The 20,045-nt window shown below is 37.8% G+C and overlaps 1 protein-coding gene across 6 annotated transcripts in view; it reads left to right on the forward strand.

Annotated features, from left to right (window-relative positions):
* LTBP1 (latent transforming growth factor beta binding protein 1) overlaps positions 1–20,045 on the forward strand; it is a 193,207-nt gene that overhangs the window by 72,881 nt on the left and 100,281 nt on the right. For all 6 annotated transcript variants that reach the window (XM_065630477.1, XM_065630479.1, XM_065630478.1 and 3 more), the window contains 2 exons: positions 12,724–12,948; positions 15,905–16,182. In XM_065630477.1, coding sequence (XP_065486549.1) covers positions 12,724–12,948; positions 15,905–16,182 — 503 coding nt within the window. The remainder of the gene's footprint in view (positions 1–12,723; positions 12,949–15,904; positions 16,183–20,045) is intronic.

The following is a 20,045-nucleotide window of genomic DNA, read 5'->3' on the forward strand; positions in this document are numbered from 1 at the left end:
CTGCAGGATAACCTTTATCCTTCCTACTCATTAGCACTGACTCTGCTCCTTTCTTCCTTCAGAACTTCAAGATTTGAGTCTCTTGCTTTTCACAGGTCTCCAATGACCTAATTTATTACTCTGAATAATATCCTTCCCAATATTCTCATATTGTGTCATCTCCTCAAGGTCAACTCCCTAGAAAACTTTCCAATTTCTTGTGATGTAGCCAGTGCCAGAAAATCTTAGATAGCTTATGGCTTTCATGGTTTTTAACTAGTCCAGGAAGGTCTAGATTACAAGCTATTATTCGTATGTTAATGGGTATCCACCTGATAGAATCTCTTCCTAACTTTATTCTTCTTGTAAATTTTTTTCACACAAAAATGAGCACTGTGGTAATGCTACAGTAATCAGAGAGCAGTCTCACGATGTTTGGAAATGATGGAAATTTTTGTAACGGCTACAATTTTAGTGGCTTTTCTATTCTAAACATAATTTTGCAATTGGAGGGATGTCTGTGGTATGTGATGCAGTGGAGAGGTGTTCACAGACCCTTTGGATCAAAGCCTGGGGGCTCATCCCACTCACCAAATCTTACTGAGATGCCTGAGTAGGATCTTAGGAGTCAGTGAAGAGACACCTGTGTGGCAGGTTGGCCTGTGGGTGGGCTGAATGGCCTGCTGGGTGAGCCTCTCTTCACTGACAGACTGGGAAACCTCAGCTAACAACAGTCCTAATTTAGTTCAAGAAGGGACAAAAGGTCGAATGGGATGAAGCTGAGCTTACATATCTATTATCCAGTTGGCAGAAATGATGAGGATGCTAATGTCCCTGGCCAGTGTCAGCTTTGCTGCTTCTGTGGTCTTTTAGAGCCTTTGTATAACACAGCTGTGACCAATCACTTAAATGTTTCTTAGGACATTTTGCCACTTCATATGATGTTAACCGAGTAGTTTAATGTCTAAGAGCAGCTCTTTTCTTTGCCCTATACTACTAGGTATTATTACTTTTTTAATTGATGGAAGAGTCCAGCACGTTTTTTGGAAACAGCCTAATAGAAGAATGGTGTCACAGCAGAGGAACAGTCCAGTGGCTTCTTTGGTTTGTAACAGTGCATGAATAATAACAGCTTAGTGTCATTCTGGTCGAGTCACTCATTAATTCTGTAGTTCTTAAATGTGGGTAATGCTGCTCAGTTGAGACTAGAAGGGAAGAATACAGCCTGGAAGGATTATGTAGCAATAAAGATGCTTGTTCATTGTTATCTGTCCTGTTGAATTCCTGTTCTGTCTGTTGCAAACAGGTACATCACAGCACATTAACTAATACATGTTAGTATTATGCTTCCTCAGGCACATGCATGCTGTACAGAGGAGTGGGAGTCTTAAAAGCACTGGGAACATAGGAAGGGTTAGTTTTCATCAGATGCTAGGCACCTTGATTGCAGCGTTACCACTTTGACAGTGGCAATAAATTATCCAGGACTGACTGCTTAAAATGATACGTATAAAGTCTTTATACAACAACATCTTATTTTGAAATCTGTTTGGTTTGTATTCTGCAGGAAATTTTTTTTAAGAATGATGGTTTTAAAGACATGTTTCTAAGTTCCTACACTTTCAGACCCAGCCTTCCCTGCAGATTTTATTTCAGTTGCATATGTCTTGCACAAAGGGGAAAATTAATATCAGCACACTGTACAAGTCTGAAGAAATGCCTGGAGTAGCTTTTCTGTATGCGTTAGCATCATTATCAAAGGTCTGACACTGGCCATTTGTAATGCATTAATTACTGATAAACAGCAACTAGTAGTGTTTGGTTTTTTTCCTTAGTATATTGATTGCAGACCTAACTCTTGTGTTATACTCAATATATTAGGAACACCTCTAATAAAATCAGTAGATTCACCAAATATGATGAGGGTAGGAGTGAGTCATCTCTTAACACCTTGTCTATCCCCTTGCCTCTAAAAATAATGCCTGAATAGTCTCACATACTACGAATATTAGAAATCGATTTAGTGAAGAGCCAGTGTGAGAATCATGTCTGTTATTGAGCCAAAATCCTCCTGTCAGTCATTTCTCAACTACCATAGTTTTTGCTATACTATTTTTATGTTGAGTCACAACAGCTTTAGGCCCTTCATGTTTTTTATTTTTCTGATAGCATTTGAATATTCTAATACTGGTTTTGAGCCATCCCATTCTTTCCACACTGTAACAATGTAGTAGTTCTTTGGCAACTGTTGGTTAGATGATGCTCATCTCAGTCACCTACACACAGAACTTTAGTTGCATTTGACATGTCTGAGGATAGCTAGCTTATCACATGAGCTTGGAAGGGTGTGGTACAGGTGCTGTGAGACTCCCATTGCCCTTTGGACCCACATTGAGGGACGGGTGAAACACCTGGGGGCATATCAGATGTCTCTTGGTTGACTTTGTGTCTTCAAGTCATCAACATCCAAATTTTCTTCCTGAGGTGGTGTAAAGTACTGAATTTAAAACTGAGGAAGACATAAAAGTAGTACAGTCAAATTATCTTGTGCATATTCATTCTGGATTTCTTGCTGATCGTTATGCTCGCTCAACAGATGTATATTTCTCTATTATCTATTGCAGCCTTGCCCTTTACGATCAGAACCTGCTCCCCACTTTTCAGTATCGGGATCTCCATAGTTGACGATGTAGCCTCCATTAAAGAAGGACTGATTCCCCATTATTGATATGCTTTTGTAATGAAAAACAGACATAGTGGGACTGGCATGTAGTCTGAAACTGCTTATATGTCAGCATCTATGTATGGTGTGCATGTTGATACTTAGGTTACAGGCAGTGGAGATTTAGAAATTTGTTCAACTCACTCTATTACAGACCCAGAGGACTAAGGCAAAACCTACTTTATTTTTCCTTTGAGATCTCACAGCTTTCAGTCCCCATTGAAGACAGCAATCCCTCCTCCCTTTTCATAAGTAGACAGTTCTTTTCTAGTGTACACCTAATTTGTTACACTTACTGCAACATATTTATAGTCAGTTCACAGTACCATTAAGTGATGCTAATCACTAGACAGCCTTTCAGCAGCTCACATAAAGCTCAATTAATTGCGAAGATAATGATCATCCCAGAAACTGAGCCTGTACTTAATGCTGAGTTAGAGAATGAATTTTTAATGGAAAGCTTGCTGTTGGGAGATACAAAAATGTAAAATGCCTGAAGATGTAGGTGATATGATTTTGTGATGCTTTTTTCTACTTGCCTTCCTTGGTAATTTACCATGTAGTGCTGCATTGAGTAGCATCACAGACATGCCTCCAATTAAACTTTAAGGTATTACACAATTCGTTAAAGCGTCATGCTGATAGTGATACATAGAGGAGGGTTTGAGAAGAACTAGTGAAGTACGGTTTCATTTAAAAAGATATGTCTTCCAAAATTGTGAGAACAGTGAAAACATTAAGAGAATAGCTAGACTGCATTCTAGCAGTCGGCTTTCAGTTTTAGTGTTCCCCTTCTGGTTATTTTAAATGTATTATTCTAGATCTGTAATAGAATTAAAACACAAACAAAAAAAACCTCCCACACAAATGAACTAACAAAACCTACCAACCAAACAAAAAACACCTGCCATATTTCCTGGTTTTCGAACTATGTTGTCAACATGTATAGTGTAAAGAAAATGAGTATTTGTCTATGAAAAAGTGTAGAAAGATTATTTTGTAAAATGATATGTCTGAAGCCAGAAAATGGTCACAGCTACAACAGACACATAGTATATCTGTAAGGTATTTTTTCACATATGTAAACATGCAGCGACTTAAAAATAACTGAATTGATAGATCATCAAATAGCCATAGGCATGATGACAGCTATTGAGCTTCCTTAGCGCAATGTCTCTCTCTCTTTTTTTTTTTTTTTTTTTTTTTTTTTTTTTTTTTTTTAAATAAGTGCACTATGGCATTTCATGGAGTAGGGGGAGTGAAAGAAAGAGAAGGCTGTTTGGGATTTTGGGGTTTTTTTCCTGTTGAGAGGAAGAATCCTTCTAGAGCAAGAACGATCCCCAGGATTCTTGGCAGCATATTTTAAAGTACAAAATCGTGTCTGTCCAGATGGCTTTAGTGACTAGTACTACTTGCCCTTCTGCTCACTGATTCTCTACTGAGTTCAGTCATGAGACTTGATTCAAGCTAAGAACAGTGATTTGATTGCAATCCTCAAAGCTACCTGCATTTTTCTCTAGATGTTTGTATATGATTTTTGTTCAGTAAGGATTCTTTTACACATTAAAATCAGAAGTAGACTTGATTAGGAGGAAAAAAAATATGGAAAAGCATGAAATGATTGGAATTACTTTTGGAAGTGTCCAGACATGATTCAGCAAGGAAGAAGGAAGACACCAACCTGATTTTGTAATGATGCGTGGAACCCGGGGGATCAATGATGACAAGTGGAAGCGGGGAAAATAGTGATAAATGTTATTAAATATAGAAAGTTGATAAGGATAGCTAAAGAATTTACAGAAAAATATTCCAGGGTAGACATTAAATATTACATAAGACCCAGCTCAGTAATGGTATGGGAAAGAACATACGACAAATGCATTTATAAAATTATTACTGCTGATAGAATAAAAGGAAAAGGATTCAATAACTGTTTGCTTTGTGTGTGGAGACAGTTGGTCCAACTTACATGCATCATACAGAAATGGCTGATTTTTTTAATTGATTTTTTTTCTGGATTGTTAGTAACTAGAAATGCTGGCTAGAGATGGTTCCAAAGCAGATGTAGGTGCCATCTGGTACAAAAGCTGTTACATTTAAGATTGCGATCTTAATAAAGGAGCTGAAAGGATGAAATGTTATGCTTTGTGAGAAGGATACAATGTTCTTTCCTGTTCTTCAAAAATGTAGGTCCATGTTGGATCAACAAAAACTAGATTTCAAAATATTTATCAATTTCACAGTCTAAGAGATGTCTCTAGCCTTCTGGTGACATTTAGTCCATCTCAGAAAGGGCCCAGGCAAACCATTTTTACAAGTGTCCTTGAAATTGGCAAACAAATGCTGTGTTACACCACCAGGCAGGGCATGGAAGCTAAAACTCTTTTTCCTCTTTATTGTTCTGCTTGGATTCCTCACACTGAAATATGGATATTTCATCTGTTCTATCATAATATGATACAATGAGGGACGCAATTCTAGGGGAGTTTATCCTCTCCCTAAAGCAATCCATTTTTAAAAAGCTCCATGTTCTCATAATGTTTAGAAGTTTACGATGCTCTTTGCAGGAAGAAAAAAAAAATATCCATTTAAGGACTCATGTATCTTTGTTAGTAGTTTCTGGATAAAGAAGTTTTATATAAAAGGCAGGCACTTACATCTGTATGAGGTGTGGACACGGATCTCCTTACACCGGGATTTTTAGAGGCAACCTGCTGCTTTCATCATCTTGACAGAGTCCGATGTGGTTGCAGTTGGGTTAGAGCAAAATCTGTTGTTATTTGAATGTGATTCATTCTCTTGCTCAAGAATTCTGTATTAGTTGAGTTCATCACTGGACTTAGGTATTTCCTTACATCTTTAATGTTAACAGTCTTGAAATGTCATGTGCACTCAACCACAAACCAACAAAATGACCCCTGCAATCCAGCTTGGTATTAATATTGTTTTGTAGGAGGGGGAGATATTAATAATGATTATATAGAATTCCTAAGAGATGTCATCATCCTGCATTTATCCCTAGTGTCGTAGGGGTGTTTTTTAAAAATAATTTTAACAGTGCTAATGTAATAAAATAATTTTGCCTACACAAAACAACATATATGCAGAAAAGATTGTTTGTATTTAAGAAACGTTAAACTTGTTTCAGGATTCTTCTTTGTGGCTAAGTCTCTTGATTTTCTTTGAGACTTCTCCCCGCCCCACCTGCCCCAACAAACCAAACCAAACTAAACAAACAAACCCCCACAAAAACAAAAAACCAAGAAAAAAACCCCCACAACAATAACATGTATGATCCAGACAGGAATAACACCACAAAGCTTGTTTATTTTGGCAGTAATTTGATTTCGTTGTCTGGATAAACAGCAGTACTTATCCCATTCCCAAGTGGGGGTGCAGTAGTTTCTTAAAGACCCCTTGGCAATAGCACTTTAAAAATATAAGACAAATCCTAATGAAATCAGTAACCATGTTAATTCATAATAGCCGAGAACCCAGTTTAGTAGCTGCATGTTTTTTCTTATCGTACCATTAGGTCTGAACTAGGTTCCTGTTTGAAAATTTTCCCTGCAGTGTTGCAGATCTTATTTCTTTCCAGAGGAAACATCTGAAGTGCCTTCAGTATCACATTCAGACATAGTATCTATTAATATATTACAACATTCAGAGTAAAAACTTGTCTGATAAGAATCTTGTTGTAATAATTACGTGTCTACCGATAAGCAGTGTGAAGGTCACAGTATAAGAGACCACGTTTGATATAGTTCCTCTGTATCGCTTTATGTCAGAAGTCTGGCATAATGGAGCATACCACCTTGAATGGCATAAAGTAGGGTTTTTTCCACTTCTGAACTTTTTTAATTGGTTTATTTCTTTTTCACTGAATATACGTGAATCTTAATGCACCCACTGAAGTGCCTCCTGTGTTTTTTCATGAGATTAAGACTTGAGAGTTCATTTGCAAAGTAATGTGCATAACAGCTTTCAATATATTATGTTGGTGAAAGTTGTAACTACAGAAGCACAGAATAAGGAGAAACAATCCTGGGCGTATATAAACAAACTAGATTTTGGTGTTCCTACTCATAAATGGTATTTATCAACTTGGATAAAAACAGCCTCCACTAATAAGGAAATGTACTGTGAAGTCAAGTCATTCTTTGAAGTATGTCCCTTACCTATACTGTTTTACTGTCTGTCATTCTAATTAATTTGCAATTATTTGTTGTAAAACAATTGCATGTTTAAACTCATGCCATTTTGGGAGAATCTTTATTTGTGTAAGATAATTTAAAACTACTTAAACTAGTAATAAAGCAAATGAAACTGTTTACTAGAGAGATTTCTATGACGGCGCTCTCATTGTATTTTTTACTTTGTATTTTTTTAGTGTACCCAACTGAGAAAGTGAACACTGCAGTTCTACCCACCTTTCCTGAACTGATTTTCCAGCAACACTCTTACTTTTACAAACATATTTCAAAATATAATTGCATGTTACTATGCATATTACAGGGTGTTAGTCTACCTGAGTTCTTGCTTTATACTTAAGCTGTTGTTTATATAGAAGATTACATTCAACAAAGGAAACCAGAGGAGATCCTCAAAACATTTTTCCCTGTTTCTTGAATAGTAGAGATTTCCTTGAAAAGTGCTGTGATGGGAAGGCTCACCCCACACACCATACTGCCATTTGTCACACGCCCTGCCTGTGCTCTTGGCAGTAGCAGAGAGGAGCCATTGCCGCAGGATTGATTTTGTCTCCAACCAAATCTGGCATTGTCCTCACTGTCTGGATCATTGAACAGCAGCGGTACAGAGCAAGGGATTTGTGGATGGTAACAGAGACCTTCACATGAGCAGGACATCATTTTCCTGGTGCCAGTGGTGAGCAGAAAAGAGCATTTTTCATCTGCTGCTGGAGCTCTCACCGTCAGATTTACTTTCAAAAATTGTGGTTGGTTGTTGCAATAGAACATTTCTCCTAAAAGCTGTCAAAATACAAACATTAGGAATAGATTCAGAACTAAATGTAGAGGTGTTAGACTATTAAATCAAGGGCACTTAAAGCTTCTTTTCTTTTCTCTCTCCGCTTCCCAAAGCACAAGTTTTTAATATCAAGATTATCTTAATCTTACTTTAAAATAAATAAATAAATAGGTCACTTAACTTGCGATTTCTTTATATAAAACATCTGAAATATGACCAGGAATCTGAAGAGAAAACCATTTAGGATGAAGTGGTTAGAAACACCAAGAATGACATGTAGGATTTAAAAAAATAGTAGAGGAATAGGGAAGAGTCTAAACTGGAGAACAGCATCATTACTGTAACTCATGCCTCTGTGCCTTTTGTGAGTTACTGTTAGAGTTTCTGCAATGTAAAAGTAGAAATAAGTTTGGAACAATTGTGCAGATCTATATATAACACTTCTAGGTCTCAACTTTTGCCTAAAATGTATGATGTTAAAAGACACTCCGTTACAGGGACATTGGATGTGGCTGTGTTTCCCCTCAGTGAATGTCCATCTCTTCTTCCTGGAGAAAAATTGTATTTGTTAGAACTGTGTGCTGGTCCCTGTGCTTTCTGTGTGCTTAGTAACAGCATGGAGGAAAGATGCCCAAACAACTGTGTGGCATGTGGTAATGCTGGATACTGTGTAGTACTCAGAGACAAAATTAATGTGCTGATTCATGATACATCCAGTGGAAATACTGTAATCTAATGAGCAGTTTAAGGTTTTCCTTGGAGAGCTAGTTGATGTAATTGAAAAGTGCTTACGATTGAATAGTTGATGGCGTGTAAGCAGAAAAGGCAAAGAGTGATAGGGAAAGGGAGAAAAGAAACTTGCATGTTTCCTGAGGTGTAAAAGAAAAGGAATTTGGAGAGTTAGATGAGGAACATCTCAAAACCCGTCTTCATTTTCTTCGACACTGGTTACAGGAAGGGAGTTTCCATCCATCCTAAGGGCTTGTTTGGGTAAGCATGGGCTATTTTTTAAGGTTTAGGAGGATTTAGGTGCTTGGAATTTGTTTTGTTACATGTTATTTTGATTAAATTAAAACATTCGGAGTTGATTAAATTAGTTTACGTGGAGCTGTTCAAGGTTGTTTGAGTATCTTGAAAACAAAATAGATGATGTAATTATATGGACAAACTGTATATCAGTGGTTTCCTAGCTTCTTTGTTGACGATTTCATGCCCTTTTCTTGTGTTTCCAACCCACAGCCATGGAAGCTTTATCAGGATTCATGTTGCAAATGTTGTCCTTTTTTTATGCATCCAGCCTTCCAGAGACTCCCTGTGGGGACATCTCGATGCACCTTCTCTGCTTGGCTCACTTGGAACAGTGATACACACCAAGCTGCGTTAGGCTGGGGGCAATTAGGGCCTTTGAGTGCTAGAGAAATCAAAGCTTGTTATTACCAATTAGTTGCCCAAGAATACTTTAATGTTTGTAATTCCTTAAATTTGTCTATCTATTTCTAAAGGATGGATGTTAGTTTATATTAAGAAATCATTAAATTTGTTCAGTCATATGTTGGCTGATCCTTAAAAGACAGTTGAGAGACTTGGCTTATGGCAGATCTGAGTGAAGAATTTGTTGCCTTTCTTAGGTCCATTAATACTTACTTTGTTTTGTTTGTAAGATAGCCATGTGTGAATTGAAATTTCTTGTCATCTCGTGTAGATCTAGTTCCCCATTTTTATCAGGCTCTGAGCAGCTAGACGGTTTCACGTTGTAATGGATATTTTTATTTCCTTTTTCTTTTTTCTTCTTTTTTTTTTTTTTTTTTCCAGAGGCAATGGCAACAGCCCAGTGAGAATCAAGCTCCATTGCGCTGTTTGTCTGAATGCCAATTGTAAACATACATGCAAACCCAGCATCTTCTAATGGTCTCAGTGCGTGGGTCTGGTTTTTGTCGGGAATGTCCCCTACGCCTCTGGCAGTGTTCAGCCATTTTGTTTAAGTTCTTTAACCTCAATGACAAAACAAAACAAAGCAAAAAACTTCCATCAGAAGTTGAGCTGTTCAAACATACCCTGGCTTTACATCCTGTTCCTATCTTAAGTGATCCTTTCCCCAGGGCTCTTCGGTCTTTGTTAGCCTAAGATTCTCAGAGCCTTGGTGAGGAAAAGTAGCGTTTCCTTCCTCTGCCTTTTTGGATGCCGTAAACCTAAACCCTCTTCAGCTCATTTTTCTCAAATGATCTGTGTGTAATTCCAGCTCTGGTGAAGTTGTGTGCCTGTGATTTCCAGCATCAGTATCATAATCAAATGTAGCCCTTTCTCCTGGCCATAAACTACTTTAGGAAACATCACAATTAGTGTGCATGTGTGCGTATTATACCTATTATCAGGTATTATCAGGTATTCTATTTCACTGTGTTTCATCCTCTTTTTTTTTTTTAATTTCTTGTAATATTTACCATTTGAAATTACTAAATTTTCAGTTTAGACTGGCAGTCACATCCTATTTGTTTTTACGTGGCTGAGTATAACTTAAAATTGCATATTTCAGAATTTTTTTTTTTGTTACAGAATTTTATATTCTCTGACTAGGTTTAATGTGTTCTTATTTAAAGTTCCTTCCTCATACACAAGGCTGGACCTTTAAGAGATGTAAATCAATATATCTGTATATAAATCAGTTGCCTGAGTGATTCGTACCACATGATAGTGTGGGCAGTTTGGAATTTTTTATTTTCTGTCATGAATGAAGTCTTTTCTATTGGTATCTTCCTTCCTAGTATTTTTAGTACAAACTTTTGTTTGCTTGAAAGCAAAGCTTTTCATATGCCCATTCGTTACCCAGCGGGCTGCTGCAGGAGAGAAGAGCCTGGAAAGTGCCCTGTAATGCAGAGATACCCGGGGATGTGGCCTTCCAGACCCTGACTGCTTTATGGGGACAGGAGCTCGAAAGAAATTAATGTATTTTGGTGGAAATACTGGGTATATTGATATTGTTTAAAAGCTAGATTTTGCGTGTTGCCTTGTCACCTTGAGCACGGAGGGGACAGGAAGAAAATCTGTGGGACAGGCTTCTTCTACTCAAGGAATTGATCAGTGAGACTTTCTATTGCCTTTGTTTCACTGTACTTCTTTCAAACACCAAGCTGCTGTCCCCTTAATGCTACTTCACACTAATTCGTTGTGCGATGTTACTTTTGCAGGAAATCCACCGTACCTGGCTCAAGCAGATCTTTACAAGTACCTAAAATTCTTTGTATGTTGTCACCATTACAAGTAAATCTGCTCATTTGTGACTGCTCAGGGAGAAATGGTACCAGAGAGACAGAGGTAGCTGTCATGCTTTAGTTACTGCTGGGGTCAAGAATCCTTCATTTTGCCCTGAAGTAACACCCATTCTGTAAAGGCATCTTTTAGGCACTCAGATGGAGTCTCAACAGCATTGGTACCCAAAAAGTGAGGCCTGCACTGGCGTGGATAGCGTTCTGAAGCCAAGTAGACCTTTTAGCACAGTGCTACAGCTTGAAGTACTTTCAGTCAGTTTATATGAAATGAAAATATGTGATGAGAAAAATATTAAATATACATTTGCAGAACAGAGTGGAAAACCAGTTCTGGCTGTTTACGTTTGTGCGTGGACCTATCTGGTGATCATGCATCGCCGTTCCAGACCCTGTCAATGCAACGCGAGGGTGCACTGTGATGGGCTGGGTGAATTGCACCATTTCTTGAGCATTTGTTCTGGGCCAAGTGAATAACACAGCTGGGTTGGAACTCCTTGAGCTGCTGAAAGTCCCACTTTATCTTCTTGAGACACACAAGATACAAGTTCCTTTCCAATACTAATGTTTTATGGTATTATTAATAATACACTAGGCTGCAGTTGTCCAGAGACTACACCACTTGGAATAATAAGCACTAGGTTCCTGGTAACCTTGCATTATCTACAGTTTCTCATTTTTATTGTAATTCAATATAAACCAAGCAATACCAATTTGGCAAAATGCCATAATTACTGTGAAGTCTAGATTTATATTTACTTATTTTTACAGTCAGAATCTTATCTTAAAGCTGACAAATGGATACTGTATGCTATTTCTCAAAAAATTTTTGATTTCTGAAAAAAAAGCCTTTGTCAAGAATAAAAGCTTACAGTATTTTTCCTGTTGTTTTTACATATTAGTTCTTGAAAACCTTGACAACTCAGCCAGACTATGGTTGATTGTGAAGTCTCACATCATATTTTTAGAAAGTGCTGAACCATGGCTATTACTGTTTGTATCTTTGAGTTAAGAAATATTTTTCATTTGATGTTGACATTTTTCATATTTCATCTGATAACTTACATTACTGTATATATGCAAGTACTGGCTGGCACAGAAGTAATTACACTTGTCTTTATATTCAAGCTAAAATATTTTAATACTTTGGCATTTGTCTCTGAAATAATTTGAGTAGAATTTCTCTATATTTTTATGATCTTCATGGGTGGGTGGCTTATTTTATCTGAGAGATAAATGTTAAGCAAAAATCTAGATACTCAGTAAGACATGGTTTTCCAGAGAACAGCCAAGGCTTGTGGTGAAAATGGAAAATTTATCCCCAGTACTGTCTACTCTCCAATGAGTTTTTCCCTGGTCTTCCAGGAAAGTATAGGTGGTCCAGGATTTTTAGAAATGGGAGGCTGACGAAATAAGAATACCTGTACTGAAGTATGAATAGGAGGTGCAACTAGGCATCATATTAATTTAGCATCTTGCTTGATAGAATGATGAAATAAAATAGCTGGGATTTCTGAGGGAAGAATGTGCTTGCTGTGTTTGTCATGGAGGGAAGATGCAAACCAGGCAGAGGTCACAAGGAGGGGAAGAGAAGCCTTCTACCACAAGGCACTCAAAAGCGCGTGTCAAATGGACAGTCATTCTTCAGGTGCTGGAAGAACAAAAGGCCCCAGTCCTGTTCCTTTCCTCTACAACTTCTGTGTGATATGTGGTCGGATAATACCAAAGCCAGAGTCATTAACAAAGTTTTTCTTTCTGTTTTTATTTCAGTTATTTGCCACCTTCCATGCATGAATGGAGGCCAGTGCAGTTCTAGAGATAAATGCCAGTGCCCTCCTAATTACACTGGTAAACTTTGTCAGATCCCTGTGCAGACTGCCAATACTCCAAAACTATACCATCAGCCACAACAGGTGAACAAGGCTGTAGGATCACAAATTATCCACTCTACTCATACTTTACCACTGACGATGTCTGGACAGCAAGGTGTAAAAGGTAACTCTTTTTCTTGATAGATATTTTTTCCTTTGGAGTTGATTTTATTAATTTTTGGTATCAAACCTATAACAATAGCGATCTGTCTACATAGTTTGAATCTTGACTTCTACACAGTCCGTTGGGAAATAGTTTCTACTGGCATGTTGAAGTCCCTAAAGCTCCCCAGAACTTTTCTGAATCTTAGAGAGGAAGGGGGTGGGGGAGGAGTGAGCAAATAAGAGAAGATAATTACCTAAATGTTTAGCAGAGCAGAAATTTATTTCTGTCGCTATGTAATTCTAGATCAAATTATTTTAGATAATGTGGTGGACTGTAAACATTTTTTTAAAGAGATTGTTGTTTTTTGGATTTAGAGTTGCTGTCTTAAAACACACAATAGGTTTCTCATTGTTAAAGAGTCTGATGTCTTGAATATTTTTTTTCCTGACCCTCAAGTCCTCATCAGAACCATCAGCAGTCACAATGCCTTTTCTTCTCTTTGCACGCCCAAATGAGGATTTTGGATTGTGGAGAGAGGAGTGTTAAATTTATTTCAAGGAAAAAAATAAACAGTTCATCCTGAAATGGCTGGCAGAAACAAAAAATGAATCAGCACATCTAGGCAGTGATCCAAGACCTGGAGAGGATTGCACTGATAATAGTACATGAGAGGAACCAGCCTAAATTTGATCTTTTTGGCATCTGAACAACTCTAGGTGCACTGATAGATTAAAGCAGAGCAATTCAGTGGTTTCTTTTGAGGGCTAATATATTCTTTAGATTTATCAGCTGGAGAAACTAGTTGAAGGGATCCCTCTTCACACATAAAAATATGTGATAGTAAGTTGGGGGGTGGTTAGTAGGTCGAGAGAGGTTCTCCTTCCCCTCTACTCTGCCCTGGTGAGACCTCATCTGGCATATTGTGTCCAGTTCTGGGCCCTTCAGTTCAAGAAGGACAGGGAACTGCTGGAGAGAGTCCAGCGCAGGGCCACAAAGATGATTAAGGGAGTGGAGCATCTCCCTTATGAGGAAAGGCTGAGGGAGCTGGGGCTCTTTAGCTTGGAGAAGAGGAGACTGAGGGGTGACCTCATCAATGTTTATAAATATATAAAGGGTGGGTGTCACGAGGATGGAGCAAGGCTCTTCTCGGTGACAACCAACAGTAAGACAAGGGGTAATGGGTTCAAGCTGGAACACAAGAGGTTCCACTTAAATTTGAGAAGAAACTTCTTCTCAGTGAGGGTGACGGAACACTGGAACAGGCTGCCCAGGGAGGTTGTGGAGTCTCCTTCTCTGGAGACATTCAAAACCCGCCTGGACGCCTTCCTGTGTAACCTCACCTAGGTGTTCCTGCCCTGGCAGGCGGATTGGACTAGATGATCTTTCGAGGTCCCTTCCAATCCCTAACGTTCTGTGATTCTCTGTGATTCTGTAAGTTGGGGTGAGTGTTTTTATTTTCACAGCCAGACTATGCTGTCTTGTCTTTCCCTGCAAAACCAGTCTAATAGCCTAAGAAGGGCCTTACTGGTGGTTCTTTTAACACTGGATCTTTTCCTTGTGGGTTTACCTGTAGAAGAGCTCATGTAGCATAAATTTTTCTTGAAGGTGGTTTTCTGCTGCATGCAAGATCTGAGGAGCCATTAACACCCTGCAGCCATATTTTGCTGACTTTCTACTACCTTATTCCTGATGTTTCTGTCTGGAATATGTTGAAGATTTTCATAAATGAAACTATGCAGGGCAGAGTAAAAATAAGTTTGGGTTTTTTTAAGGAATTCATATGTGAAACCAATCAATGCTAAAAATATGCCTAGAAAAATGAAAATAAGGTGAAAAACTAAAAGTGATTTCTACAAAATAATAGAATTTTAAAGCAGCTAAAATAAATGAAATTTGCTTCCTGAGAAATGGAGCTGTGAGGTTGAAATTTGTAAATAAGAACTGAAAAGGCCTAATCAAGTTCCAAAGAACAGTCTGGCCTCCTGGAGGCAAGGAGACAATTCAGAAGACTCAACAATCCAGTACGCATTCTAAAGAAAATATGTCAAATGATACTTACTTGGAAGAGTGTTACATCTAGTGGATTGGCTGACCTCGAGGAGTTTGTGCAGTAGTTGCTGATGAGAGAGACCCAGCCAGCCACAGTAAATGCTTTGTTATACAACTTACAAACTGTAAAAGTTTTCACACACCTCTTCTCCCTGTCCCGCCCCTCCCTTCCCATAATAATTTGAATTACATCTTTAAAGGGTGTTTTGTATTTCAGTGAAAAGAGGCTTGAGGCTCATAAACAGTTCTGTGCACATTATGTTGGCTGGAGGGTCTCAATCTATAGGCCCAGACTTAAAAACTACAACTGTATTTAAAAACGGAAGTATCTGAAAAACATTTCCTCCCTCTTTATCTGCCAAATCCTGAATTCAAAGTTCAGAGAGAAGGGAGTGGTGGTTTTAGATGGTTGAGATGCTGGCAACAGTTGTGGGGGCAATCTCGGGACTTGGCAGGTATATAAAGGTGAAGGGATGAAATCTGAAGCTTTTTCTGTGTTCCAGAGAAAGATGATGGATCTGAAAAGGAAAATAAAGCTTACTATGTATCCAAAAATAACCCAATGGAGTTTGAGTTCTGGAACTTTGAATAGGATTCTTATTACACAGTATGACCACAAGTATTAATGTTACACCAGCCATTGTGGACATCCATGTTTATGTAGCAGTCTTTACAACCCTATAATGTCATTCTTTCTTGTGTAAAGAGTTTTAATTTTCTTGTTAATGAGACTCTATGCATTCTTTCAGGCTTCCCTCTAACCCTTGAATTTGGGCATCATTTATATTTCAGTCACTTCAAGGCACTCTGTAAAACTTCTAGTGAACAAAAAATAAATGCCGTAGAGGTGCCTAAGATAGCTTTTTTTTTTTTTTTTTTTTTTTTACCAATTTTTCTTCTTTGTCTTTTCCTTCAATTATTTTAGTGAAGTTCCCTCCTAACATAGTGAATATCCATGTGAAACATCCCCCTGAAGCCTCAGTTCAGATCCATCAAGTTTCAAGAATTGACAGCACATCAACAGGACAAAAAGCAAAAGTACCTCAGCAAGGACATCCACAGGTCTCTTACCAAGGTCTTCCGTATCAGAAGACTCAGAAAGGACATACTACTTACACAAATCAACAACCCATTCCTCATATGTTTCCTGTTTCAGTTAAAACTCAGCTTGGGCGCTGCTTCCAGGAGACTATTGGGACTCAGGTAAGAAATGTTTGCTAAGGCTTTTGAGACAGGTAGCTTTAAAACAATATTATAAAAGAATGAAAAAAATTTTCCCCAGTTGCTGGAAAAGAACACATTTGACATTCTTTTCCAAAAGAAAAGCTCCTTCAAGCTAATGTCTTTATTTTATGCAGGCTTGAATCCCTGACATTCTGATTTTGGTTATTCTAGCCATAACTTCTCCATTTATAAGCTATGTCTCAAAGTAAAAACACATAACTCTAAATCCTAGTTCCATCTCCTAGTTGAACAACTAAGGTTACACCATCTTCCACAGCTTGTACTGTCCTTTGCTTTAAGTCTTTTCACATATGCATTTCAACAGCCAGTGTTTTGCAAGGAATTGCAGTTTTCATTGAAATTCCTATGCAACAACTTAATATTTTTTTACTGTATTGTAGGCTAATGTTTTGAATCTGTTGAAATGTGACTATTGCATGGGGTAGAGAAATTATGAAAGCCAACTGAGTGTTTGCTAGAGCATTAAAACCTTAGTTCAGTTTAAAAGAATACGATCATAGATTTTTACATATGACTATTCAAAATTGCATATCTACTTTCAGCACTCTAATAGGTTACACAGCATTATCATTTTTGCATATTTGTATATGTATGTAAATATACAGAGAGAGGAAAAAAGCATACGTGAAGACATTGTAAAAAATTAGGAAAAGCCTCTTATTTATTGCTTATCACCTTGCCAAAATTTAACTTTCCAGGCTGAATATGTTTATGTTCAATGCATGCCTCAGGCTGAATTTTTTGAGAGGTTTCAGAAAAATCACTCCCTTCTTTTGAGGAATGATGTTAGAGAAGGAATATGCTGTTTTTCCTTAGGCTAAAAAAAAAAATTACGACTGTTTCACTGAAGATTTGTATCGTCTGTATGCTTTGAAGTGGAAACTTAAATTTATCATAAAGTTCACTCTGATTTTGGTCCTTCCAGTAACATGCACCCAAATTTAGCCAGTTTTCAAGCATATATATGTTGTTTTTTTTTTTCAAATATATTCCACAGATATTTGTTGACAGCAAAGTTCTCCAAAGATTTCATCTGCAGAGAGCATGGTCTGCTTTCCCCTCAAAGGGTCAACACCCATCATCCCTGAAATGGCAGACTGGAGAAAAATGTCCTTTACAAGTGATTCTTCTAGCTGTCAGTGAATGCTGTGATGCTCAGCGTTAGAACTGACAGCAAGGGAACTTTCTCAACTTCTCATGGCTCCCAAGCAGCGAGCTTTGGGGAGGATCAGTGGTGGGGGACAGATAAGGAGCAGAAGCAGGATGGAATAAGAAGCAGAGTGAGGGTAACGTAGGTGGCAGATCCCAAGGTAATTGGTGATTTCAGTTGCCTCTGGAACCTCAAACTTGAAATCACAGTTCCTTAGTCTCTGTTGTTCCCTGCCAGCTCCAAAGAACTGACTTTTTCCTGTAAAATATTTTTCTCTTCTCCTTTCAGTGGCTGGCTTGTGCAGAGTATTGTAGCATTCCTACGAGTGTATTTCAGAAGTCATTGCTGTGGAGTTACAGGTCCCCAAGGCTGCTGATGCTAGACTATCATGTTGAGGGTGTTTTAAAATAATTAATTCTGAAAAATGCTATGGAAGAAGTAAATTTAAATTTCATCATGCCCCAAAAATGTTTCTAGAAGACTAGAGTTATGTTTACATAAGGAACGTTGAAGGCTAGCATTCACTAATCGTTGAACGTTTGATTTGTGATTACAGTGTTAATTTATACTGATGAGCTCTTCGTGCTTGTTGTTTTCAGGAATAGTAAAACCTTGAATTTATTCTTTGGCGAATATTGAAGCACAAGTCCAAATGAAAGTTTGTGGATTTTACACAACAAAATGAAATACTATTTGCACTTACACGTAGGGGAAGACAAAATTCCTTTCTCAACCTCAGACTTGGTAGTGGGTGCTGCATCTTTTATCTCTTACCTGTTGTGTTGGATAAATTTCCTGTCTGTTCTTTCTGCTGTATGCAGGGGTGAGGTGTTTTGAATGACGTATCCAAAACTTGCAGTGTGCTATGCGTGACCCTCACGTTACAGTGGTTTAAAGCTTACCAGAAGACAGTAACGTGCTTCTTTTAAAGGGGGAGAAAAAGGGAAATATGCTTGCATTGCCCTCATGCCTGACCTGGACTCCTACTAAATGCTCACTTTCCAAATTTTGTATTTTTTCCAGTATTCCCCTGGAAAAATGTGTCTTTGCAGTGCTCTCAAGAAAGGGTAGTGCCTCCTAGTTTAGAATAATGCGTTTTCTCAGTTTTTACAAATTTCATTGATCCTTTCACTGTCAGTCTTGGAGAAGAGCATAGTAAGGATTTCAGAGACTTTTTGTTATTTAATTTAATGGTTTAATTTAGAATTGGAGTTGTAAGGCAGCATTATGTAGAACATTCATTTAAGACCTTGCCATAAATACAGATTTAAGTGACTCATTCTCCTTTCAAATTTGAACCTGAAATGTTAATATATTTTTCCTGCAGTCAGGCAATGTACGTTATTTATTTGTATGTTAAATATAACTTGAAGTGGGAAAGACATTTTTTTGTTTACTCTCAAATAGTTCTATTCTAAAATAATTTGGTTTTCTGCTTCTTTGATATTTGCTTTGCTAAATATGAGGGTTCTCTTTATTTGTACAGACGAGCTGCTAAACTGAGCTTTCCCTATTAGCAATGTGTTACAAGTCCTTCCTTGAGTTTATGTTGGATAATTTTGGTATCCTTACTTCTTTCAACAATCATTAGTCTTTATACTTTTCTTTTTGCAGGGAGGATTGTATGTTTGGCTTCAGAAATGTTTTATTAAATATCCTAGGATCAGAGGTGACTTTACTGTCTGTAGAGCAGATTGATGGAAGGATATGTGTGTGGCCTCTTGTAGGCAAATCAACCAAGTTAATAAAGACTTTGCTGAACTCGCTTTAGGTCTAGGCTAACAGCACAGGATAAAAACAGTGTCAAAATCTCTGCTGCGGTTTTGTGTGTGTGTAACCTCTACTATTCTGTGTTTCTCTCCCTCTCTTTTTCTCTCCATCTTCTTCCTTGAATTTCAGCTGGTCTTTCAGTTATAAATCCTCTGATTCTAATGCTTTGGGTTTTTTCACAACCTTCTGTGGAATATTTTTCATCCCCCAACACATTCTTCATCACCCCACCTTAGTTAAATTCTTTTAATGTGTCTCATGCAAAAACAGTAGTCCTGCAAAAACAGTAGGATATTTTCTGTACTCAAATCCCAAGACAGCCAGGGCGTATTTTCTACAGTGTATTTCCAACAGAGTGCATACTGTTAAAGTTAGAAACTGGAGCCACCCTGAACCTAAGCTTGGAGGACATTATGGTATAGGTAGTTAAAGAATCTGGTCATATTCTCAGGCCTCCCATCACTCCTAATTAACAACATAGAAATTCTTCTAGACCCCCTATTTGCTTAGTTGTCTGTAGTATTGTAAGTGACTATAGCCAAAGGCAGCAACCATGAGAGAAGAATAGTAAAAGGCGTGTGAAAAGATGTCAGGCTACAAGCTCAGAAGGACAGAGGGAGAGAGGGGCTAAATGAATGAAGTTTTTTACCTTAATTAGAATAGATAAAGATGTGTGTTTTCATATATATACATAGATATTTATGTATGCATTGCTCAATTGTGACTGTTTTCTGAAGTGTCCTCAGCATTGGTAAATAAAGTGGAAAGAGCAACTATAGAAGTAGTGTTAATATTTCAATTTTAAAAAATATAGAAAGCAAATAGTGTTCTGGATGGTTCTCTTTTCTGCTCAAGTCAATTCCCTTTTCCTGGCTGCCTCTCTTTTCTCTGAGTGGAACAC

Source organism: Caloenas nicobarica, chromosome 3 (genome assembly GCF_036013445.1).
Source record: "Caloenas nicobarica isolate bCalNic1 chromosome 3, bCalNic1.hap1, whole genome shotgun sequence".
Lineage (NCBI taxonomy): Eukaryota > Metazoa > Chordata > Aves > Columbiformes > Columbidae > Caloenas > Caloenas nicobarica.